Source organism: Corella eumyota, chromosome 4 (genome assembly GCF_963082875.1).
Source record: "Corella eumyota chromosome 4, kaCorEumy4.1, whole genome shotgun sequence".
NCBI classification, from domain to species: domain Eukaryota; kingdom Metazoa; phylum Chordata; class Ascidiacea; order Phlebobranchia; family Corellidae; genus Corella; species Corella eumyota.
This window is the reverse complement of record NC_137493.1, coordinates 12,901,877-12,927,035: the sequence shown is the minus strand read 5'-3', so window position 1 is coordinate 12,927,035 and position 25,159 is coordinate 12,901,877. Positions and strand designations below refer to the sequence as shown.

The 25,159-nt window shown below is 25.9% G+C and overlaps 1 protein-coding gene across 10 annotated transcripts in view; it reads right to left on the bottom strand.

Annotated features, from left to right (window-relative positions):
• LOC145750336 (microtubule-actin cross-linking factor 1-like) overlaps positions 1-25,159 on the bottom strand; it is an 80,024-nt gene that overhangs the window by 42,022 nt on the left and 12,843 nt on the right. For 6 of the 10 annotated variants that reach the window (XM_082566339.1, XM_082566342.1, XM_082566344.1 and 3 more), the window contains 46 exons: positions 24,291-24,352; positions 23,739-23,828; positions 23,272-23,412; positions 22,492-22,569; positions 22,118-22,210; positions 21,554-21,717; positions 21,127-21,242; positions 20,277-20,383; positions 19,253-19,435; positions 18,942-19,117; positions 18,560-18,653; positions 18,224-18,369; positions 17,668-17,839; positions 17,212-17,340; positions 16,812-16,892; positions 16,301-16,456; positions 15,762-15,962; positions 15,359-15,487; positions 14,919-15,056; positions 14,664-14,830; positions 14,110-14,227; positions 13,650-13,836; positions 13,216-13,370; positions 12,698-12,876; positions 12,160-12,298; positions 11,650-11,882; positions 11,467-11,507; positions 11,060-11,214; positions 10,508-10,692; positions 9,969-10,101; positions 9,369-9,600; positions 8,843-8,997; positions 8,484-8,686; positions 7,859-7,994; positions 7,372-7,633; positions 6,795-6,949; positions 6,246-6,427; positions 5,719-5,872; positions 5,353-5,572; positions 4,791-4,945; positions 4,315-4,487; positions 4,047-4,185; positions 3,585-3,766; positions 3,121-3,280; positions 2,637-2,846; positions 2,374-2,472 (listed from right to left, as the gene is read on the bottom strand). In XM_082566339.1, the coding sequence (XP_082422465.1) occupies positions 2,374-2,472; positions 2,637-2,846; positions 3,121-3,280; positions 3,585-3,766; positions 4,047-4,185; positions 4,315-4,487; positions 4,791-4,945; positions 5,353-5,572; positions 5,719-5,872; positions 6,246-6,427; positions 6,795-6,949; positions 7,372-7,633; positions 7,859-7,994; positions 8,484-8,686; positions 8,843-8,997; positions 9,369-9,600; positions 9,969-10,101; positions 10,508-10,692; positions 11,060-11,214; positions 11,467-11,507; positions 11,650-11,882; positions 12,160-12,298; positions 12,698-12,876; positions 13,216-13,370; positions 13,650-13,836; positions 14,110-14,227; positions 14,664-14,830; positions 14,919-15,056; positions 15,359-15,487; positions 15,762-15,962; positions 16,301-16,456; positions 16,812-16,892; positions 17,212-17,340; positions 17,668-17,839; positions 18,224-18,369; positions 18,560-18,653; positions 18,942-19,117; positions 19,253-19,435; positions 20,277-20,383; positions 21,127-21,242; positions 21,554-21,717; positions 22,118-22,210; positions 22,492-22,569; positions 23,272-23,412; positions 23,739-23,828; positions 24,291-24,352 (6,965 nt within the window). Of the gene's footprint in view, positions 1-2,373; positions 2,473-2,636; positions 2,847-3,120; positions 3,281-3,584; positions 3,767-4,046; positions 4,186-4,314; positions 4,488-4,790; positions 4,946-5,352; positions 5,573-5,718; positions 5,873-6,245; positions 6,428-6,794; positions 6,950-7,371; positions 7,634-7,858; positions 7,995-8,483; positions 8,687-8,842; positions 8,998-9,368; positions 9,601-9,968; positions 10,102-10,507; positions 10,693-11,059; positions 11,215-11,466; positions 11,508-11,649; positions 11,883-12,159; positions 12,299-12,697; positions 12,877-13,215; positions 13,371-13,649; positions 13,837-14,109; positions 14,228-14,663; positions 14,831-14,918; positions 15,057-15,358; positions 15,488-15,761; positions 15,963-16,300; positions 16,457-16,811; positions 16,893-17,211; positions 17,341-17,667; positions 17,840-18,223; positions 18,370-18,555; positions 18,654-18,941; positions 19,118-19,252; positions 19,436-20,276; positions 20,384-21,126; positions 21,243-21,553; positions 21,718-22,117; positions 22,211-22,491; positions 22,570-22,950; positions 22,987-23,271; positions 23,413-23,738; positions 23,829-24,290; positions 24,353-24,441; positions 24,631-25,159 lie in introns of those variants that run through there. The other 4 variants (XM_082566349.1, XM_082566341.1, XM_082566340.1 and 1 more) reach the window with 4 other exon arrangements.

The following is a 25,159-nucleotide window of genomic DNA, read 5'->3' as shown; positions in this document are numbered from 1 at the left end:
TTAATATACATAAGTGTATTTTTTCGAATTTTTGTAGTGTAAGCTGAAAAATGTATTTTAGAGCAAAAATTGAATATTTTTTAAAAATTGTTTATACTAATTATTGCTGGTTAAATTTGTTGAATTTATACAAGTTTTAAACATAAATAAATTAACTGCTACAAAAATGATAAAAACCATCTAAATATTTAGCAAATTGAATAATATATTTGCAATTTATTTATAAGTAATATAGAAAATGATTAAAATTAATATTAATAAAATATTTTTTTTCTTACCTCTTCCTCATTAATTATTCCCATCTCCAATTTATTTGCCATATCCTCAGTTATAATTCCTGCATTATACAAGTCATGTAGACTCGCTTTTCGTTTCAAATACGAATTAAATTTAATATCATGCAAATTCCTTTTGGTAGTGGTAGTTATAATTTCAGTGGTGGTAGTAATAATAGCATCACGTTCCTAAAATATTAAAGTTTCTTTATGTTATGTGATTAAAAGGTGGGGTGTATTGGTTAATTTATTTAAATTTTCTTAGATTTTTCTGAGCTTTGCCGGCCAAATTTGAGCTAAGCTGACACACGAAATAGTGAAGTGAAAACTAAATAGCTGACTGGCTACTTTCCTAATGCAAAACTAATATTATTGCTCAAATGTCAAATGGCTTTGGGTAATACTTCGTCAAGCTTAACAATAGCACTGTGTGGCTTTGTGTGGGTGTATGTATGTGAAGGTCAAATATTAAAATTTTAATTTCGATTAATTTTAACATTCAACGGCTTGACAGCTTTGTAAACTGAACAAACAATCAATTTTAATGACAAGTCAACAAAAAGAAATCATTAATTTTAACCAATAAGATGTTAACAGACCAGTAGGAGAGCAAATAGAAAAAAATCAACTACTGCCATTTGCAAACAAACAAAAAATGAAAATACGTTTTACCGATTACCCAACCATTAAAAATAATAAATCAAAAAAAAATTTCTACCGGTGAGCGCTTGCGACAATATTTATTTTCCTATTGTAGACAAAGCAAGAAAGGTAGTTCTATAACTAATTAGTTACATAAAAAATTACAAATTTATTTTAATTATGTTTTTTATCCAATTACAATGAATTAATGTAAATGTAACCCTGATTTATTTGTGATAAAATTGATTTCAAAATGTTTTTTTTAAGTTAATTTAACAGTGCTCACTACAAATTGATTATTAGCAGTTTCAAAAGTAAACAAAATGTTAATAAAACGCGAAAAACAAAATTATAGCAAAAGAAAGGTGGGAAGAAGAATTACAAAAAAGAAAAAAAATCAGTTGTGCTTAGATTTGCCTATTTTAAATGACAGAAAACTGCAAAGCCATTGAATGCTAAAAAAAGGAGGAAAAACTTGATTTTAAGTAAGTAGCTATAGGCTACAAGGTATAGGAATATGTGTAAAATTTTATGACATGCCCAGTGTCTAGGTGTTAATGTGCAATTATTGCTGGGTTAATATAGCTAACAATTAGAATATACTGTGTATAATATAGACCGTATGAGCATGCTGTATAAGTAAGTTTTAAAGCATAGTGTAACTCTAAATTACTTTTTACTCTTTCTTAAGATATATATTGCCCATGCATGATGATATTTCTTATTTAGGTAGCTTTGTCTTATCTATATTGCATAGTTGACTGTAAAAGTGACCTAATACTACTGCAGTGAAATCTAATAAGCTTTATTGATGTGCATTAAATGGTAAACCCATGCAGCTTATAATAATAATATTAGCAAGGCTCGATGCGCAAAATACACAAGCAAAAGTCGAAAAAAAAAAGTTTTTACCAATTAAAATTATTTTATTTAAAAAAAAAAATTGTTAAGAAATGCAAGAGAAAATGTGCTACTCACCCTTGGAAGTTTCTAAAGCAATTTTATCCATGCCCTGTTTTGGTCGAAGTCCATTCCAAAATCGAGGATAAAACTCACAGCAATGAGCGACAAATGCAAAACCCATTGTTTCAACGCAAGCCTCACTAATTTTTTTGTTTTGTTAGTAATGAAAGCACGCATACCACCAGCGACGGAATAAAAACAAGCATCGCAAATAAATAACACTACCGAGTTAAACACCGCCGCGCAAATAACCGGAATATTCTAATTTTTTCGCGCCGAGTGTCAATATAAGTCGAAAAAACGAAAATAAAATACACAGTCACAAAAATCAGTAAATTTCTAAACTTCATAATAAAATACATTTTGTAAAATTCAAAACAAAAAATCATAACTGTCTAAAAATATCTTCAAAATCCAAAAATAGCTTGTTTTTTTTGTCCACAATGCATATATTTAAGTTTTTTTTTAGTTTAATTTTAAATTGAGCACTAACCTCTTTCTCCTTGGCGTTCTTGAAATCCACTTTGTAGCAATCCACTTTTTCGTCCAACAAATTTTTGAGGTTGTCATAGCGACGTGTGATGGTGATCACCTAGATTTAATGCATTAAAAAAATTAAAAATATTTCTAAAATTTCAATGTGAATAAAAATAATTTTAAACTTCTTAAAAAAAGTCTTCTGAGTTTTTTAAAAACTATTTTTCGATTTATTAAAAAATTTTCAGCATAAAAAATTCCCACCAAAAAAAATTTTACCTCATATTCAACAATTTTCATCCTCCTTGTTGCTCTTTCGTCCGCTTCTTCTTGAGTTGGTTTTAGGGAGGAGTCTGCTCCCTCGGGAAGAGGGGCATCATACTTAAGAGCAACTTCATCGTACTTTCTCGCAGCATCATCAAACTCGGTAGTGAGCTCATTAAGTTGCTCCAAAGAAGGATATTGCTCTTCTAGCTCCTTGTTCAAGGCCTGAAAAAACAAAAAACATTTAAAAAAAATTAAAAGATATATATAAAAAAAAATTTAAAAAGTATAAAAAAGTAAATAAAAAATATTAAAAAAATTTGATAAAAAAAATAAAAACATGAAAAAAATAAAAAAATAAATAATAAATATGAAAAAAAATCAATAAAAAATAATTAAAAAAGATTTATTTTGTTTGAATTAAGTCTTATTTCGGAATTTAGTTAAAAAAATTTAAATATTATAGTATTGCTAAAATAATATTTAAATATTATTTTACCTCATGATCCAAGAGTTGACCTTCTAAAACCTTTGAATCAGTTGATTTTGCTTTTTCTTCATTGACCTTTGACTCAGTAGCCTCAATCCAGTCAGTTCTCTCTTTTGATTTTTCTTTCAAGGTTTTAAGTTTGTTCTCAGCAATAACAACATAGGCAAGTCTGTACAAGAAAAAATGTTAAATTAAGAATCGCTGAAGAAAAATTAAGAAAGTAATTAAATAGGGACATAGAAATGTAATCTTAGGGTTGTTTAGTAAAAGAAAAAAAATTGTTAAGAATTTTTTGTAAATTTTATTTTCAATGTAAAAACGCTGACTAAACAGCCAAAACCAAATAGTTAACTTAACAATTAATTTTGAGTAATTTAGGGTTTTCAAAATAATGAAATACAGATTAGTTCACAAAAAAATACACTACGAAAAAGTTTTACAAAGAAAAATATGTATGCAAAATTTAATCCTACCTGTCTTTAAACTGTTGCTTACAAGCATCCCATCTATCTCGTAACTTCTGTGCAGCATCCACATAATCTTTATCATCATTATCCGAACCATTCATGTTGATGATGTAAACTTGTAAGATTTGGCATCTCTTTTGCATTTCATCGAACTTGGGATCGTGCAAATATGCCTCACTGTCCATTTTCTATTAAAAAAATAATAAAAATTTTTATATTTAAAAAAGATAATTCAAAAATTAGTTTATTAACTATTGAAAGAAAACAATTTTTTTACTATATTGACTAGAAAGCTAAAAATTTTAGCATTATAAGATTAAAGGGCCTAGAGTTAAATAATATTATGTGCACATTGTGTAAATTTATAAAATATTATACAACTTTATGTAATAAGGGTTTTTATTATAATAAATAGGTTACTATGACAATCTTTTTACTTTCCAGCCAGTTATGAAAATACTAACAAACCTGTAATAGTTCTCTTTGTTTTTGAAGCCCTTCCTCATTATCAGCCATCGTACAATGATAAAGAAGTTGGCTTTCATGAGAACATACCACTCCTCTTGCCACATTCAAACTATCAACAGCTTCCTTCATTAAGTCTAACCTAAAAATTATAAATATTGGATTTAAAACTAATTAAAGTCCTTGAAAAATTAAGTTTTTAAAAGTAAATAAACCAACTAGCATAAAATAAAAAAAAATAAATGAATTTTTTTAAAATTTTTTCACAAACTTTTTCAAGTAGTCGTTGCTTAGTTGATCAACATGTTCGATTTGATGCTCAACGTGATTAATTGAGTGTTGTAACTGTTTTACAGATGGAATGTCGGTAGTAAACAAGGGTTGTGACTTCTGCTTAACATCTTCAAAAGCTTCTTTGAGCAAGTTTAAGCGAGCATCTGTGATCTAAAATATTAAAACATTTTTTTTAATATGGTTTTGCAAAAATATTTATTTATTGTTATTTACAATTTTTGTGATAAAAAAAATTACTCTTTACAACTGGATGCTTTATTTGTAAAATTTACTAAAAAAAAACAGTTAAAAAATTAAAAATTTTCCAATGCTAAAAATTTATTAAATTTTACCCCAAAAAATTTGCCAAAATTATTACAAAAAAATAAATATGTTGAATGTAATGTAGTAAGATATTGCAAATAAATATTTTTATAGTTGTAAAAATTGTAATAATATAAATATTAAATTTACCTGTTGTTGTGCCACAGCCTTGTTAATACTTTCCATCTCAGGTGGCATTGAGATTGCAATTCGAGCCTCAATCGTGTGTTTGATGTTCTCAATCTCATTCTGAAGACTTTTCAGTTCATCATCCAACAAATTTGCCTCATTGTCAATACTTGAAACTATAAAAATAGAACGGTCAGTTTATGTAATTAGAAATACTAAAAATATTTTTCAAGGGGTATATCTTAAACTTGTCTGTAAAGTTTCAATTTTAAAGTTCTATTAAATATATTTAAAAACTTTGAAATTAAGGTTTTAAATTTTAAAATTCAAGTTTGCTACCTAAAAATTAAGTTTTATAACACCAAAGTTAAATCCTAAAACTCAATTTTTAATCTTAACAACCAAGTTAAATTTTTAAACTTAAGTATTAATTTTAACACCCAAATTAAATTCTATAACTCAAGTTTAAATTTTAACACTCTAAGTAAATCTTAAAACTCGAAAAAAGTTAACTGAACTTTCATTAAAAAAGCAATACTACATGGCCAACAGGATATATAACAGCCTAAAAGTAGCAACTTACTTCTTTCAACATTTGGTAGCTGTTCAGTAAGATTAGACCAAGACAAAAACAATTTTTCTTTTACTTCATTCCACTCCCGAACAAGGTCATTACATTGTACAGTGTAAGATTGTACATCTTGGTCTTCTAAAGCATTTTCAACAGATTCGGTGCAGTTTGACAAATTTGATACAACTTCGTTGAATTTTGTATCGTCATCAGGTACTCTGTCTTTTAAGGTCTAAAAAATATAATTTGACAAAATTAGGAAAAATGACAAAAAAAATAAATACATGAAAAAAAAAATAAATGCATTAGAAATAAAACTGAAAAAATCAATTTTTCCATTTAAAATCCAAAATTTTAAGTTTTTACATAAAAACATACTTGTAATGCATCGATAGCATGCTTTAGTTGTTCAGGATCTTGTACGCCATCGTGTGTAAGCATATTGTTGGCTTTTCCGATGGTTGTTTGGTACAGTGGAATTATTGGGCGGGCCCCATTAACACTTTCAAGAACAGCATTAATACAATTTAATCTAAAAAAAATTTTAAAATATAAAAAATAATACATTATTTGAAACATTTATTTTATTCGAAACTAGCTAAAAATAAATTAAATTTAAAAATTTAAAGAAAAAATTGGCTAACTATGTTATATGCACCATTAAATTTTTGCTAAGTTTTATTAACATAGGTTCCTAGTTTAATTACCAATGCTGTTAAATCTTAGCACCCAAAAGTAAAAATATTTTACCTTTTAAGTAATACAGCAAATTATTTAGCTTTCTACATTAGTGCTTTAATAAATTCTGAACCAGTTTTAAATGGTTTAAAATAAAAAACAAAAAATTTAAAAATAAGGTCGACCCTCTTACATTAAAATTAATTTTTAAAAAAATGATTACTTACTTTACAGTGTAGGCCTCAACAACTTGACATAATTCTTTCCATCTTTGATATAAGTTAACAAGAGAAGTTTGGATCCTTGTGGAAGGTGGTATAGATGGATTCTTTTCAATAAAATCATTGCACTTGGAAACAATGTTGTCATATTCTGGACTCATGTCATTGCCAAGTTTTTCAGCAGTTGCCTAAATATGACATAAAATATTTAATAAAAAAAAAAATAAAACAAAAATATAAACCATGAAACTATATATTCTAACAAACCTTAAAAAAATTTATAAAATGTAGTAATTTTTCGAAATATAACTGAAAAATTTAATAAAGAAACACAAACTTTGACATAAAATATAAGAAAAAACATTGACATAAAAGTATAAGAAAAAACATTGACATAAAAGTATAAGAAAATATGGCAAAATAAACATAAAATATTATTTTAAAAAAATGTAACATCTGTTCTAAGGCACAAAAACACCAAAATTTGTTAAGTTTTTATACATAATAACAGCACATAAAAATTATAACTTAAATTATTTTTTTCTCAAATCTTACATGTTGTTGTTGTAGGACTCTGTGCAGAGCAGTTTGTTCATTGGGCAACATTACATCAGCTCTAACTTGTTGTGCACTCTTCATTTTATGAATCTTTGCAAGGAATTGGTCGATTTCATCCAATAATGACATGGCTTGCTTCTCATTTTCAGTTGCTAGAAAAGTAAATAGAAAAATATTAAAAATTTAAATAATTTAAAATTTACCTCTTACAATTTTATATCAATATTTCTGTAGTGGTTACGTTTATTAATAAATAATATTTATAGTTTGCATTTAACCTACTATCTATATGATGTTTATGATTTATTTTATGAAGTTTGTAATTTGTGTTTACCATATTTCTTTATGATTTTACTTTGCTACTATTTTTATATATATTCCTGAAAAACTAGCAAAAAATGCCAATATATAATGGAGCTAAATGGACAATATATATGTATGTCTAATTAATAGGCCTACAAAATAAATAAAACTGCCATTTGTGGTGCCCTGGTAAATTATTGCTGGTAAATATTAGGTAAGAGTTGCTGCCATACTATTAAAAACTTAAAATTCATAAAAATCAGGCACTTACCGGTTTCGCGGTCATTAATAGCATCAGCAACACTGCTTAATTTTTCTTTAATACTGTCTTTAACATTCTCCCATCTTTCATTAATATCTTCATAATTCTTGGTACAGTTATCCCCGTCAACATCTTCGTAACCGTTTTGTGCCGAGTCAACTTCTGTGCCACCAACGCTCAGCAATTCTTTGCCGGCTTTAACAACTTTTGCAACACCAATCTTGGTGTCATCTGCGTTTTGGTCGTTTTCAGGTATTTTCTCCAAAAGAACCTAAAAATTAAAAAAAATGAAAAATAAATTTCGTTCGAATTAATGTAAATTTTTTTTAAATTGATATTTTATCGCAGAAAAAAATTAAAATTTTGAAGAAAACTTAACAATAAATAAAAAAAATAAAAAAATATTTTTCTAAACAAATATTTGAACTAGCAAAAATAAATGCACATATTTATTTAAAAATTAAAATATTTTTATTATAAAATTTTTTAAATTTACAGCAATTTCTTGTTGGTGTTTATGGAGTTGATCAATGTCAGAATTTTCAATATTTTTTTTCAAAGTTTCCTCAAATTGCGAAGTTGAATCATCAAATACTTTCATTTGTACAACTGTGGCAAGCAGCAATTGAAGTCTAGACAAAATAATTTTATATATAAATTAAAATTTTTTTTATCAGTTGTGGTGAAAAAGCCTTTGGCTTTACTACAGGACATTCTAAGTTCAATATAATGAATACCAACTCTTACCAAGCTAAAAACCAATCACCAGGTTATTTATCAGACAACAAAATAAAGAACATTTAAAACTGTTAAGAGCAGATTGGGACTACTTTAAATGGAACAAAAGTTACACTATGTCAAGGCTATAAATTTGACATTCTTATATTTAAAAAAATTAAATACAAAAAAGATGCATGAGCCTTAATTAAAACAATGCATTACATAAAATTACAAACAATAAGCTAAACTACTGTACATGTTTGTTCAATTTGTAGAAACTGGGATTGGACCCTTGCTATGACCACATTATGAAATGTGATTTTAAAGTTACCAGCCAAATAAATAAAAATGCAGCTTGGGAGAACAGTGTTTAACTAGGATAAAAAATTTAAAGTAATTACTTTCTAGCATAAAGATCCAATAATTTCTCCAGCTCTGCCCACAAGTCGTGCATCTTCTTTTCCTCCTCTTCTACTTGCTCTGCAACATCCTTTACACTATCTGGCTTGTCATCAACTTCCCTCACCGAATTAACAAAATCTGAACACTCGGCGGCAAGGGAGTAATAGTCTGCAGACATCAAATGAACATTCTCAGTCATATCCTGAAAAAAATTTGCAAAAAAAAATTTAAATAAAATTTTCAAATTTTTTTAAATTCTGCCCGAAAAATGTAAAGTTAGTTTATATTTAAATAAAATAATATTATAATCATAAAGAATTTAAATATAAATTATTAATTTTATAAATATATTACTTACATTATGCTTAGCAATACACTTCTCCAAACTAGCTTGATCATAAGACAAAGGCATCATAATTAAAGTGTTCAATGTGTTCTCCTTTATCACTAACTGGTTGTTAAACGCTTGCACTTGACCCAGTATATCTCTACCATTCTTCTCTTGTAATTCACCTAAAAAAAATTGATTTAAATTTTTTTTGAAAATTTTATTTTAATTTTTTCTTGTAATTGTTTATTCTTAATGTGGTAGGGTCAACTTTACAGCTTAAAAATGAAGTTACTTTGGTTACCCCGTTTTAGTCTCAAATTGACATTGGCATCATTATTAATGATAACTGCCTATTACCTAATCTGCTAATTAATTTGAGCTTAGCAAAACTTTTTATCATTTTTAGTGCCTTGCTTAAAAGCAATATAATATGTGCAATAGCAGGAATCCAACCCAAGACCTTATGTTGTAAAGCTAAGTTTATTAACTAGACCAAGCCACAGCTACAGCATTAATTTACAAATTACAAAAATTTAAACAATTTTCCTCATACCTTCCTCAAACCTAGCAAGTTGTTCTTTCGCTTTCTCAAAATCGACATTCAATCTTCTCTTTACATCATCCCATCTTTTTTCCACTGCTTCTACTTCATTTTCGCATACTTCTAACTCCTTGTTGTCAGACATGTCTGACGGGTACTGACTGACCACCTCTTTTGTCGAGTCCAAATTTGTCCGCATTACTTGGAAATTGGCATCTGTGGCCTCGCAAGCATTTATTATACTCTGTTAAAAAAAAATTTTTAAATTAAAAAAGAAAAACATAAAAATGTTAAGTATATATATTCCTTGTTTTGTTAAAAAGTATATTTAAAAAGCATTTCCTTTTTCTTAGTTTTTTCTTCTCTTATACATTTAAAAGAAAACAATTTAAATATTAATTTGGAATAAATTTTTAAAACATGTTTGACGCCACAAAACCTATATTAAATTTTTTAGCAAAAACAGCTTGAATGTTTTAATACAAACAAAAAAAATTTCAAATAATAATAGTGTCTTACTAAAAATACAATGACCTATGGCAACGTTAACCTTAAAATAAAATAAAATAATGTTAATTAAAAGAAAATGAATAATGTTAAATTATAATTTACTTGTATTTTTTGGCATCTAATACGAGCCTCTTGTGAATTAGTCGGTTCATCTTCATCCAATATATTCTCGTATTTGGCAACTGTTTCCTCGCATTGATGTAGTGACTGATATGTGTGAATCAATCCTCTGATTCTGTAATACAAATTAAAATTTTAAAATTATAAATTTATTTGTAACGTTTTTATATTTTAATATTATAGGTAATTTTGTTAGATAATTAACTTTTCTATTAGGGTTTGACTTTTAGAATTTTATACTGTTTAAAGCACCTTACTTAAGAGACTAAAGTGAGGGAGCAATGAGAATCAAACCAGGGTCCCAAGTAATAGAACCAAATGTTTTTACCGCTACACCACTTTTTTAATATTTAAATAATTAGTAAAAATGAGTATAATTTTTAAACTTAAATTAAATTTCGAAATATAAATTGATCTTTTTAATGTCGTCAATTTTTTTAGCACTGCCAAATTTTTTTATTGTTTTAATGTTGTTAATTTTTATGTTTAAATGTTGCCTAAAAATTTTTTAACAAAATTACTTTTCTGTATGGATATGAGACACAAGCCATAAGTTTCCCCATCTTTCCTGAATTTGATGAAGCAAGTCTCTCAAATGAGGAAGAGTGGGAGCCACACCCGATGCTTCCTCGTTAATAAAGTTAACAACTTCAAGTTGGATGAAATCATAATCCGGTTTTAGGTCTTCCACATGACTAACAATATTCTAAAAAAAGAAATTAAATTTTGTTAAATTAAAAAAAATTAAATTCTGCTACAAAAAAAGCAAGTTAGATTAAATTAGATTTTTTTCTAAATTTTAATAATAAATAAATATTAATTTTGTAGGTAAATATTTATTTTATGCAGTTTAACTTTAAAGATATAGTTGTAAAAATTTAAAATAAAATACAAAGAACTTTAAAAGTAGTCTAAAATTAGTAAAAATGCATTGCGATTGTTAATTTTTATAAATACATTTAACAAAAAGTATTTTTTTTGTAGATTCATTCTTGCCAACAACATTAATAAATATTTTCCATATTTAAAGATTGTCATGTTTAAAGTAAAAAAAAAGCTTTAAAAATCCCTACCTGTTGGTCAGCTAACACATTTTCCAATAATTTTTGATCACTGGATAATTCTTTTTCAAGAACTTGAGATTGATCCTTTTCGAGGACTTGAATTTTTTCGTGCAAAGCTCGTAATTTGTCAAGAAGAAAACAAGTCTTTCTTTCCTCTGCCAAAGCTAAAATTAAAACATTTATTGAATAACAAAAATAGTTATAAAATATTTTCTTATACATTTTTAGTTAGCATTATTGTAATAGTGTATTTAGTCTATCATAGTCTTAACTTTGTAGACTTGAATTAAAGCCAACTTGAGACAGAATTAGCTAAAGCTAATTTAGGTCTGGTTTGAGGTTAATAAAATATCTTATGTTTAGGCTGTTAAAATAAGGTTGTTATATTAAAGATAAATAAATATATAATAGTTTACCTTTTTCTGCTTGTGGAAGTAAGGAATTAATTCTTTCAAGTCTAAAAAAATCAATTTCAGATATTAAAAAAAAATTATCAAGGGTTTAAATTCAAAACAAAATCCATGCTTTGGGTCAAAAATTAAACATTAAAAAAAAATAAAAAAAACTTTAAATCAATTTCTCTAAAAAGACCAACTTACCGTTCAGTTATAGTAATATGACAAGTGTTCCATCTCTGAATAATATTTTCCACTTTTTCATGATGAACAGAGCAGTCTGCAGCCTTAATAGGTGGGTTGACATTTTCCTTGGTCTGTGTTGCAGTATTTTGTAAAGCAACTTCTACTTGGGTTGATTGATCTTTAAGCTCAGTGTTTGTTTTAGTAAGGTTGACCAATAGCTCACTTTTGGCACTTAAATTTTGGTGAAGATTCTAACGAAAATAATTTCTTTTTTTTAAACTATAAGCAAACTTTTTTCTTTCTATTTTTTTAACTTTTTTTTTTATTTAAAAAAAAGTATTAACATTTTTTTAAAAATGAACTGGAATTTTGGTTTTGACGCAGCAAAGTTAGTGTTGTTCATAGTAAAGTGCTACAGCATGGAAGCAGTAGGAATCTAACTCAAGACCTCATTTAGTAATGCCTACTGCATGTCACTAGCCTAACTTTAAATATAATATCCTTAGTTTGCTTGAAAAAAAAAATTACCTCTAATTCATTTTGTTGTTCAAGTAATTTAGAATATTCAGTTTCGTTAACATCCTGATCATTAAGTTTATCTTCAGTGTAGATAACAACCTTGTTTGCCTCATTTGCTTGATATAAGTTCAGTTTTACTGTCTTTAATCTAGAATTAAACAAAATAATTTAAATATGCAAGTACAAAAATTTAAATATTATTTTTTTAATGGGAAAAAATTTAAAATAATAAAAAACGATTAAAATAATAAAAATATTAAAAATTTAACAAAAAATTCAACACCAAAAAATTGTTAAAATAAAAATATTAAATTTAAGTAAATTTTATTATTTTTCTGGCGAAAACAACATGTTATTAATTTAAAATACTTCGTTAAATTCCCAAAAAATTACAAAAAAATAATAAATATTAGGTTTAGTCAAATTATTGAAAATTTAAAATAAAATTAAAAAAAAATTTACAGCAAAAATTTTTTAATTAAAAAAATAAATAAAATTGTATTTTTACAAATAAAAAAAAATGAAATTATTTATTTTAAGTACTTACTTTTCCAGGTAAACATGACTTATGTTCCACGTATCATTCCACCTTTCTACAACAAGGTCAAGTTGAGAGGTCAAATGTGCAGTAGAGGTCGTGGGAGGTGAATTGTTTAACAGAGCACGAGATTCTTCACTGAGTTGGTTGTAGTGAGGTTCCAAATGTTGGAGTTGCTCAATTGAATTCTAAAATAATTTTAAAATTAAAAAATAATATAAATAAAAAAAAACACAAAATAAACAAAAAAATAAAAATTAATACAAAAATTTTTAAAAAGAATAATTTAAAATGTATTTAATGTTTATTCAAAAATTAGTAAAAAAGTTTTAAAAATATGTTTTATAAAAAACAGAATTATTTATTTATTATTATAAAACCGAGAAAAGTAAAAAAAGAAAAAAAAAAAAAAGAAAACATAATTAATAATTTAATACATCAGTCAATGACTAAAAACTAGAATAACTTTAGTAAAAAAAATAATAATTTACTAAAATTATTAAAAAAAAAATTAGAACAAATCCTACTTGGTGTTGTTCCAATAACTCTTCCACTTCTTTATCATTATCAGGTATTTGGGTTTGAATCCTCACTACTACAGTTTGGTTTACATCGTTCAGTTTTCGAAGTAAAACATTGAGACGTGAGATGTAGGTTTGGCAGTTCTCTTCGGTGTCATTTTCTACAAAAATTGGTAAAAAAAAATTAAAAAGTCAAAAATTATTGTTATGAATTTTAACCACTAAATATAAAAATTAAATTATTTTTATATTAAAATATGTGAAAAACCCAAAACAGGTTTAATTTTTACAATACAAATTAAGTTGTTTATTAGAATTTCACTAATATAGCAAAAATAAACTGTGGCCATTTAAATATTAATTCACATAAAAAAAAAAAGTTAAAAGTCTAATTTTACAAATTCCTAAAACATGGTTAAAAACTGATTTTTAATACTTACGTTTCTGTAGTTCAAGAAGCAAGTTAATTGCATGTTGACGACAAAGTTCAATGTCTTGTCTTGCTTTGTAGAGATGTTGCTTATCATCCTCGTTGGTTAAATCATCTGCTGAGTCCTCCAGACGAGCTAAATCTTGATCCAGGACTTGGATGAGATTTTCTCTCTCAGATAAGGAGAGTGCAGCAAACTGGAAAATATTTAAATTAATTTTTTTTGGAAATTTTAAATTTTTAAAATGATAAAAAAGATGTTATTACCAAATATTAATATTATTTAAATGAAAAAAATCACAAAAAGTACAACATTTAATTTAGTGTTGAACTATATTACGCTAATTTAAAAATTGAAAAAAAATTATATTAAAAAATAAACAAAACAAATGACTTGCTATTTTAAAAACTTTTAAAAATTAAAATTTTTATAGTTTTTTTTTAAAGACATAAACAAAAAAAAGACTTACACTTTCCACATCAAGTGCGAGAACATTTTTACAATTATCCTGAAATCTGAATAAGATTGCAAAAAACTTGGTTCTTGCATCACAATTATTTGCAATATTCTGTTTGTCCTCCAATGACCTGGTAAAAATTAAATCAAAAACACAATATTTATTTGGCAAATTTATCTCATCATTATGTTATATAAGCTTCAATATAGTTATAACTTATTATAAATGCATGTTTATTGTATTTTCTAAATGGCAGTACAAATAACACTACTCTTAGTATTTACAGTTTTTTACTATAAGAAAGAAGATCAGTTGTTTAAATTTATGTTAAGAGTTAAATTAAGTTAGCAATGTTCTAGTAAAGAAGTTTCAAAACATGATATATACAATAGAAAAACAGTTTTAATAAATATTTATGGTATAATTGTATTATTTTACAAGTTTTCTTAGAAAGGACTGCCTAATACCAACAATAAAGTAGTCCATACATACATGAATATCTCAAAGGCATATTAAAGTATTAACTGGGCAAAAATTAAAATCATTGAAAAATTTAGTTGACAAACCTTTGTAGTGATTCAGCAAGTTCTACATTAGCTTGGTTAGGTGGAGGAATTTGGAAAATAGCACTTGGTGCTTTTCCTGTTTGACCAATCGAGGTCTTGACCGTCCACATTTTATTATCCTCATCTTTGTCCACTAGATGGCACACTTCGCCCTTGGCAACCGATATCTAAATATTTAAAATTTAAATTTAGAAATTTAAAAAAAAAATTTCTTTAGTTTTTAGATTTTTTGATTTTCTGTTGTTTTGTTTTTACCTCTGGACTTCTGTAGCTGCACAGTGATGTAACATTCTTATCTTCAGTTTGTTCTGGTGTCAAGCAGGGTATATCTTTACTTTCTTTTATTAATTTCTCAACCACTGTTGCACAATTCTCTAGCTCATTCCTTACATTCTAAAAAAAATATTTTAAAAGATTTTATTAAATTCACATTTAAAAAAATATTTTTTACATTTTTAAACATTTACATTTAAATTTTTAACCAAGTCTGTTTATTTATTTTATTATTTTTTTTAATAATGTAATTTTAATTTTTTTTTTAATTAATTTAAGTTTTTTGGTTACACATTTTTTACGGTTAAAACTAATTAGTACCAAAATAAATTATTTTCAATGATTTTAATTATTTATTTTTTTAAATTTCATGTTTAAAAAATTCATAATTTTTAAATTAGTATCGGTATAGTTTAGCTTACTTGTAATTGTTGTGCAGCTTTATCAGCTTTTGACCCTGTAACATCATCGTCAAATGTTTTACTGATGTCATCAAGTTTTTCATCGCAATCGTGAAGGCGTGACGCGGTGTTACCGCAAACATTTGAAAACTAAAACAAACACAATTTAAAAAATGCAACAAAAAATGCTACCCAAGTAAAAAAAAAACAAATAAAATGTAGTCAAATCACTGTCAAAAAAAATATTTAAGCTGTTATCATTCTAAAAAAATCAGTATCATTATCTATATATAAAGCTTAGTGGACAATATATATACAAATATATAAATAAGTGTAATTTATACACCTCCAAAAAATAAAAAAAAATAAAAAAAAATAAAAATAAAAAAAACTGCCATTTGTGGTGTTTAAAAACAAAATTTACCTGTTCTTGTTGAGAGACATCTTTTATATGTTGTTCCAAACAGAGAGAAAGATTAAGAATTAATTCCCACTGATCTTTAAGTGCAACTAAATAAGCGTTAATAACTCCAACAGCAGGGTGACCTTCATTTTTAAGAAGTTCTCCATGATTTAATGTTGAGATTATGGCAGGTTCACGAGCTTCAATGTCACCCATTAAGTTCTGAATAAAATTTAAAAAAATTATAAACTAAAATTTTTTTTTCACTTTTTAAATTAGGTGCTAACAATTCAAAGTATAAGCGTCCGTAACTAAAATTTCACTTCAAAAAATTAAATTCATGTAAATAATATTTAAATTATGAGTACTACAATTTCAAATACCTTATAAATAATTTATTGAGTGATTTTTAAAACATTTTTTTTTATATTTTGAATTTTAATCATTTTAAAATTTTGTTCAGTTAAAAATATCAGCCATAAAAATATGAATTTATGATTTCACAAACAAAAACTTAATTGAATACACTTTAACTAAGCATTTAAAATCATGCAACCTACCATGTACTCTTGTTCTAATGCAGATGAATTTGATTCAGGGATTTGACGAGAAAATTCATTTTCCTCATGTTGGTTCATCCAAACTAGATGTGATGTCGCATTTGTAACAAATGCCAGCAATTTGTCCAGGTTGTCAGCTTTTGTGGCACTAGTGTCCTAAAAATAATTATTAATTTTATTTTTTTAAATTACTTCATAAAATTTTTTATTATTTTAAGGGTTCTTAGAAATGTTTATATATACCCTAACCCTCACTTTATAATTATATCTAGTGACATGGTAATATTACTTTATAAGTATGACATTTAATGTAAATTGTATTTGTTACATTAACTGTTCTAACATCTCTTTACTTTTTTGATCCTTAATTTTGGGGTAGCACAAACTAATTAATCAGTTTTTACACTATTTTTTCTCCATTTTTTAGTAGGAGATTTATAAATAATTCAGTTAAGCAATAACTCAAGTATAATTTATGTCTGTAAAATTTAAAGTATCTTTTTAAACTTGCCTTTAATTGTGGAACCTTGTGTTCAAGTTGTGTTAAAAGATGACAATATTCATTCAGTTCATCTTCATCTTCAAATTTGTTCTAAAAATTAAAATTAAAAAGAAATTATTTAACTTTTTTTTGTGAAAACTAAAAAACCTTTGTACTTGTGTCAATAAAAATATATAAAAATTGCAGTCAACACATACAATAAACCAATATATTTCTAAACTTTAAATTAAAAAATATTTTTTCATCAAAGTGCGAAAATTTGTTTGCAGTAAAACCAACAGTCATCACTTCAGAAACCAAACCATATTTACCATAGACATAAAACAACCACTTAATGCTACTTAAGTGCATGTGGTAAAAAAATATCACATATTTATTATCAAACACTTCTCAAAACCCTCATATTTACCTTATCATGTTGACATTTGCTAAGTTTAGGGTCAGCGTCTTTATTATTATTTTGAATGGATGAGAATTCCTTAATTTGGTCTTTAATACCGGGTAAGTCGTTACCCCACGCACAGTTGTCCACGTTTTCCTGTTGAAAGAATAAAGATTTAAATAAGGTTTTTGTTGTTTTAGGTTGGAGTTGTATTGAATGTTGAATGATAAGCATTTTTTGCTTATTTTTTTTTTTTTTTGATATTATTTTTTTAATAAATTTGTCCAATTTTTAAAAATAATATTTTAGTAAACTTTTTGAGGACTTTTTTTACTATGAAATTTTCAGAATGTTCTGTATAAAATTATAACACACTCTTTAATTTTTAATATCATTAAAAATATTTTATTAAAAAAACTATGAAATGCCATTTCAGCAATTACACTTTAAAAAAAAATAATTTCAAATAAGTTGTTGACTAACCTGTTGATTGTTCACCCATTTAATACATTCAACCAAATAAATATATTCCTGAGTTTCCTTCAACTTTGGTTTAAGCTTTGCCAGTTTTTCGAGTCTTACATTCTCAGCTGATTTTAGAGCCATGTTGTAATCTGATCGCACTGCAATCCATTTCTCGTGGAGCATAAAAACACTAAAAAATATTTGTATAGTTGTTTAGAAAAAATATTAATTTATTATAAGCAAAAATAGGTAAAATAACCATGACTAGTTTTTTTTTTAAATATATAAATTTGATTATCAAAAAATTAATTTTAATAAATATTTAATTTTTTAATCTGAATAAATATTAAAGCAATAGTTAGAAATTTAATTTAAAAAAACAGAAGCAAATACAAGTTAAGTGTTCCAAACTTAAATGAAAATAAAAATAGTAACTTTTTACATTTTAAAAATAATAAAAAATATATATTTTTAGATACTACAATTTTAAATTAAATTATTAAAAAATAATAGTATTAACCAATACACAATATAAACAGTAATACTTAGTTTTATACTTTAAAAAAGGGCTTACGTTTTATACATGTCTTCTGCTTGGTAATAATTTTCATCCTTTAGGGTTTGAACATTCTTAAAGCAACCTCTGATAACATCCTCGATCTGATCCAAGGATTCTTTGACTCTGTCAGGTAAATCCTCCTCTCCTTCATCTTTCTCAATCTAAATTTTAAAAAAGAAATTAAAAAAAAATTTTTTTTAAATTTAGATAAAAAAAAAACTTTTTTAAAAAAATTGACACAATTTTTTTTACAATAAAACATAAATAAGTTTAATAGCCTATATTATAAAGCGTTTTTTTTATAACAATAATTAACATAACAAATATATATTTAAAATAATAGAAACCCACCAATTTGATGTTTCTTTCTGCTTCCTCCAGATTTTTGTTGCACTCAGCAGCATCCTTGCTAATCTTCATCGTTATCTCATGAAGATTTTTTAACCTAACATTAAAAATTTATTAACAAAGCTTAATTATGTGCAAAACAGTTTAAAATATTTTGTATTTTTTTCTCAAATATTTGTAATTTAATTAAGATATTGTTTAACTTTGAATATAAACAGTAATTTTATGTCATTATTACCAAAATAATGAAATAACAACAACAAAACTAGTAAATGAAAAATTTAAAAAAATTTTTGTATGCAAATAACAAAGCAATAAAAAAAATGTTAATATTTTAATATTTTACTTGAGTTATATTTTTTTTTTATTTTTTTTTTTTGCAAACCTGTTAAAGCGCAAAGTGAGCTTTGCATCTCTGTCATTAACAGCTTCAATCAAATCTTCCCATGACCCCATTAATTTCTTAGGTTCGTTTCCCTCCTCTGGAGCATATTTGCCTCTCGATTCCAGACACAAACGCTCGATGTTCATGTACTTGGGGATGAGGGATCGAATATCAGCCTAGGCAATAATTTTAATTTAAAAATTTGATTTCGTAAAATATTTTTAAAATTAAAATTAATATTTTATGTTAATAAATGTTAGTTGTAGTCATCAAAAATTAACCAAAAAAAACACAGTTTCAAAATTTGTTACCTCTTTTGGTGGTACTTCTTCATTTTCAAATCTTTTCAGTTCGTTCATTAAATCAGTGACCTCAGCGGGTGACTCAGCAGATTCAATGTCGTGATGATTTTTGATGATGATGGTTTGTGTTTGAATCCATTCCAGTAAAGTCTTTGTAAGTAAACGATATTCTTCCCAGGCAAATTGCCATTCCTAAAAAAAAAGATAGTAGATTAATTATTTTTGATTTGCTACTTAAAAAAAGGATAAAAAATTATTTAAAAATCAAGTTAATAACATTGGATATTATGTCTTGTGTTACATTAGATGTTATGCTTTGTGTTATTAGGTTAGATTCTCACTGCTGTTATGTTGTTGCCTTTGAAGGTATGAAATTATACCAAGGTAAAACGCAAAAATTGAAACCCCAAATATAAATAACTTTTTAGTTTTAAACCAGCTTAGGCTTTTAGCATACTAATGTTGTTTTTGCAAGTGTTTTTACTTAATCAGCTTAATTTATAAATTTTTGTATCATCGAATCATTTACTTTGAGCAATGTCAAGTACCAAATGCTTACTCATTAAATTTAAATAAAAACCTTTAAACATTATGAATGAACTTAGTTTATCAGACACAACAAACAAAGTAAACCCAAATTTAAGATAACCAAGTTTGCAATTACAACTGAGTTTATGCATGACTCATATTTGTAAATTGCGTGGGTGCATATAAGATATTGGTTAAGTCAAGTGTATAAATAGGTAAGTGCATTCCTACCATGGTTCAAGTGCATTGCACAACAGTTATTTTATGTGGGTTATAGAATTTAAGGCTTGTTTTGTGTACTGTACTATTAGTAATTTGTTTTGCAAATAAAGTAAATGATAAATTAATGTTGTTTAGGTCCAAATTCCAGTTGCATAAAAAAGTTGAAAGAAAAAAATTTTATATACAAATTTAAAAAAACTACAATTCAGCAAAACCTAAATGTTTAAATAGAGAATCACAACTAAAATTTTAAAAATTGAACTTAGTTTTTAAATTATTTTACCTCTTCAGTGATGTTGATTGGTAATGGAGGCACTTGTGGAAATATATCGTAAAGTGATGACACGTAAGTTATTATTGATCTTTCATCAGGCTTTTCAACATCAACATCTAAAAAAACACAAATGTGAACTTTTTAAACTTTAATTATTGTAAAAAAAATTTGTTATAATGTAATTGTTAAACAAAAAAATAACTTAATAAGTGATTTTTGACGTATATAGCAATCTATATTAAAACTTATTCGAGGATATAAATATATAATAAATGTTTGTTCAATTAAAAGGCCTTTAAAATAAAATAAATGACAAAAGAATTGACTGGTACTATAGATACATTACATTATAGGTATATTATAAATTATAGTATGTTACGTTTTCACCAATTTACATTTATTGCATTTTTATTACAATTTTCAAGACTTAAAGATATATTACATTTTCACTAAACCCAAAGGCATTAAAAAACATTCTGTAAATTAAATATTAACCGAACTCTGAAGAGTCGTGTTTTATTACTGACAAGGTAAATGTTAGGCATGTCATATACATGTATGTTTAAATGTAAGATATTTTTAATTAATAAGTTGTATATGTGTATAGAGAAAATGATATATGATGATGCTTAATGTATTAAAAGATAATTAATAACAAATATTTAACCTTGAAATTGTTATTTTGAAATAAAGCATTTTTAATGTAAAAGATAATATTTTTTATTTCAAGTCACATTTTTAAAAAATTTATTCTTGCTTATTTTGTATTAAATAAAACTACCTGTTTTTATATTTGTTTTACAACTTAAATTCCAAAATTTATGTACACAAAATATTTAAATTTATTATTATTTTATACCCTCTGTGTCCAAAAGTCTTGTGACGCCGAATTCCTTATCAGCAAGAAAGAAAGCTTGATCCAAGTTAGTTTTGGCATCATTTTTCATAACTTGATTCATATCAACTACCTCTGGCCTAAAAATATATTAATTACATTGGCTTAAGCATATTTAAATCAGAAGCATTTCATACCATACAAAAAGGGCTAAATTTTTTTTATTAAGGAATTACGTTTAGTTATGATATTTTTATTTGAAAAAACAAGAAAATGTAACTTAAGTTTAAAATATTTTAATACGTATCTAATAGACCACAAAATTAGTTAATTAAATTATGCACTGCTCCATTTAAGAAATAAGGTATATATATAATTCCAGGGTACAGAAATTAAAAAAAACTATTACCCTAAAACTAAGTTTAAATAAAATACACAAAAAAATTCCTACTTGTTTCTGTGCAGAATAACGTTGAATGCTTTTCCGTCACGCCACGATGTAGTAAAGTTTCTGACTTCAACGTTTTCGTAACCATCCATATTACGTTGCGCCCATATTAGGAGGGCTTGTTTAGCTGATAAGTCTTCAGTACCTTCTAATGAAATGTCTTCAATCTAAAAATAAAATACATTTAAACAGTTTATTAATGTCAACTTTTATGTTTTTTAGTTTAATGCACAGAAATTATTATTGTCTTACTAAAAAATTTTGAAGAAAATAAAAACCCTTAAAAATTAAAAAAAAAGGTTAAAAAATGTTTTCTAAAAGGTCAAAACAAAGTACTGTTAACAGGCATATGATTTAAAAAAAGTGTTCAATATTTTTTAATTTAATAAAAATTTTTCAAAATTGTTCAGTTAAGCTAAACCTCTAATAGTTAGTCCAAATCAAATTAAACTTTCACTTTATGTTGTGATTTAATTTATTACTGTTATTTAAATACAAATAAAAAATAAAATGGGCTCTTGGATTTGATATAAAAATAAATTGGTGAATTTAACACATGTTATTTACCTGGAAATGTAGAATAATTGTCCAAATAAGACCTAGAGTCAATTTAGGATTCCCATCTGTGATGTCATCATTTCGAATGTTGACAAGTCGTAACTAAAAAAAAAAATACATATAAAAATGATAAAAAAAATTAGATTTTAATAATTTGTATAGCCTATACAGTTAATTTCCGCTTATCTTTAAAATAAAAGTAAATTTTTTTTGTGATTAGGTCATAGTCTAAAATATTTTTGTTTAAATGATTAAAGAACCCAGATTTTAATTATTTGCAAACAATTAAATTGCTTCTTATCTTTATAATGGAGGCTTAACTTTAAAAGAATATTTAGTGTGTCTTTTATAAACTCGTTCAATATTTATAATAAAAAGTTTACCTTTCTTTGTTTAAGAAAATCAAGTGCGATTTGAACATTCTGCAAACGGTGAAATCTCATTCGTCCTTTCTCTCGTGGCTAGAAATTAATTAAAATTTTTTAAATTATCTAGTAGGCCTATCTATGTTACAAAAACTTATTAAAATATTATAATAACTTTAAAAATTGGTGTAGAAAATTATAAATTAATTGGTTCACCAATGAAAATGACTGATAAAATGTTGAAATAAAAGTAAAATATTTTGTTAAATATTACCGAAAAAGCTCAAAAAAATGATAAAATTCATTGTACAATTAAATCATTTAATTATTTTTGTAAAAAAAAGCAAAATCAAAAAACTTAAAAATTAGAAATTGAATGCAATATTGTAGTAAGCAAACCAAATTATATAGCAACTACTACAAGAAGAAAAAAGTAAGAATAGAAAGTATAACAAAAGCTAAAGATTAATTTCTCACCAGTCTCATATGGGAGATATAGTTGTCTTCTCGAGGCTTGAGAAAAGAAAGAAAAGGGAGAAAAGATAAAAAACACAAAACTCATAAAAATTTAGGATTTACACTGCTTTGTTAGTATTGTGATAGAGTAAAGCATAGGATTTTGAAAAGTGTTAGTTTGTGCCAGAAAATTACACCCCCAAATCTCTCTTACAAAAAAACTGTGTGGAAAATATTACATAAAGCTACATGCATGAGTGGGTTAGAGGGTAATTGGTAAAAGCATCTCATTTTTTGTTAGTGCTCTGATTACACAAAAAAAATTCAAAATTCAATCAACACCTTAACAAATAGCATTGATGTCATTAAGGGCCGATGGTGCAAAAACAGGGTTAGATTAAATCGATTGTTAGAGGGGTGTATTTTAAACGAATTCCGCATCAGTATGTTAAGTATTCCGTTCATGTAAACTCCAAAATAAAACTTAAAAAACATTAAAATACAGGAGTTGTGTTGGGGGGGTTGGCATGCGAGGGGAAAAGAAAATTTAACATTGAATTAATGTTTTTTTTGCTATGGCTGATTCAAAAAACAACACAATAATCGACATTGAGATTCTGTTTTTCTAAGGTTGGCATGTATATAAAAGAACTAACTAAAAATCACAAAATGACCGAAGGAATATTAAAATAAGAATGTATATAAACAAAAATTAATAATGTTTATTATAAAACACAATCAAGCCAAAAAAATGATAAAAAAATGATTGCCAAAGTTTTGTAATTTTAATTAATTTTTTTTAGATTTACCAATGAGGTGCCAGATAGAACTTCCAATAAGGCAATTAAGTTATGGCCATCTCGTAGATCCTCGTACAGATTGTCAACCCTCCGATTGATCTAAACAGATAAAATACACATATGTATCTAAATTAAACCCCAAAAATCCAACCGTAACATGATTGTTAAAAATAAAAGACCAAATGTAATAAGATCACGCTGTTTTATGAGATCGAGTTTATTATGTAATGAAACCGCCTTTTACAATCAGTTCCCATATCTTTGTTTGTTTATTAAATAGAATTCTTTAGCCTACGGGAAACTTGCTTAAACCTTATATATACAGAGTGTTAATAGAACTCTATTAACACCTACGCCTTCCTTATTATATCAGCTTTTGCAATTAAAACTTTTACTAAAATTTTTTTTTAAACACACATTTTAAAAAATAGTTTGGTTATTTGTAAATAATTTTAATAAATATAAAAATATGCTTAATTTTTTTAAATTAATATGAAAAAAACAATATATATATTTATATAACTAATTTTTTTTATTTATTTTAAACAAAATTTACTTTACCTTGGCTAAATACTGGTTAATCCATTTTGTAAACGTTTTCTTTTGAACTTGGTCTCTCTGATCTAAAAAATAAATACTTTTAGCATCAAGTTAATAACATAATACCTATTTGTTTTTTGTACAAAGGCTAAAAATCTGTTTTAAGTTCAACCTCGCCCGCTAAATATTACTCCTTCAATCCCCGGAAAGTTCATCGTGGTAGCAGCGCTATTTCTTATCTTTGTAATAAGTATTAAAGTCGTATACACTATTTATCCATTACCGTTTATCACAGTCTTTAGTAAGCTTACTTATCGCTAGCCTTACGTGTAAAATACTAAACAAACTTCTCAGCTGAATAGCTACACAAAAGTTAAGGTACTTCAGTTTTTTATAGAGAGGGTGGTAAATTGTGAATTTCCTTTTTTCTTAGCTTTCTTTATTTTGACTTTTCTTAAGGATAGGATAAGCACGATTGAGCCAGCACATTCTATGTAGCCCAAGCGTTTATTGCGTATGAGAAAAAGAGAAACAGGTAAGACTTAGATGAGGCTGATTATAATTTTAGGCGCGTTTTTTTTAAACTTATCCATAGTCTACGAAATATAAGGTCATCCGTCACGCTATTTTAGTATTTAAAGATGCCGGTTGGAAATTGGTTTTCGTTCGTGAGCTTGCAAAGTAAACATGTAGGGCAAGATTTGACTTTAAAATGCTTATCGAAAACACCGGCGCTCGAAATCAAAACAACTACGAAATGCTTTTAACTATAACTTTTCAACAATATCACCTTTACTAAGATATGCTATAAAGGTAAAGGATACAATAGTGCTCACAATTTTATTATTTATGCTGCTTGATGTTTTTGGTATTTTGTGAATAATTTCTTA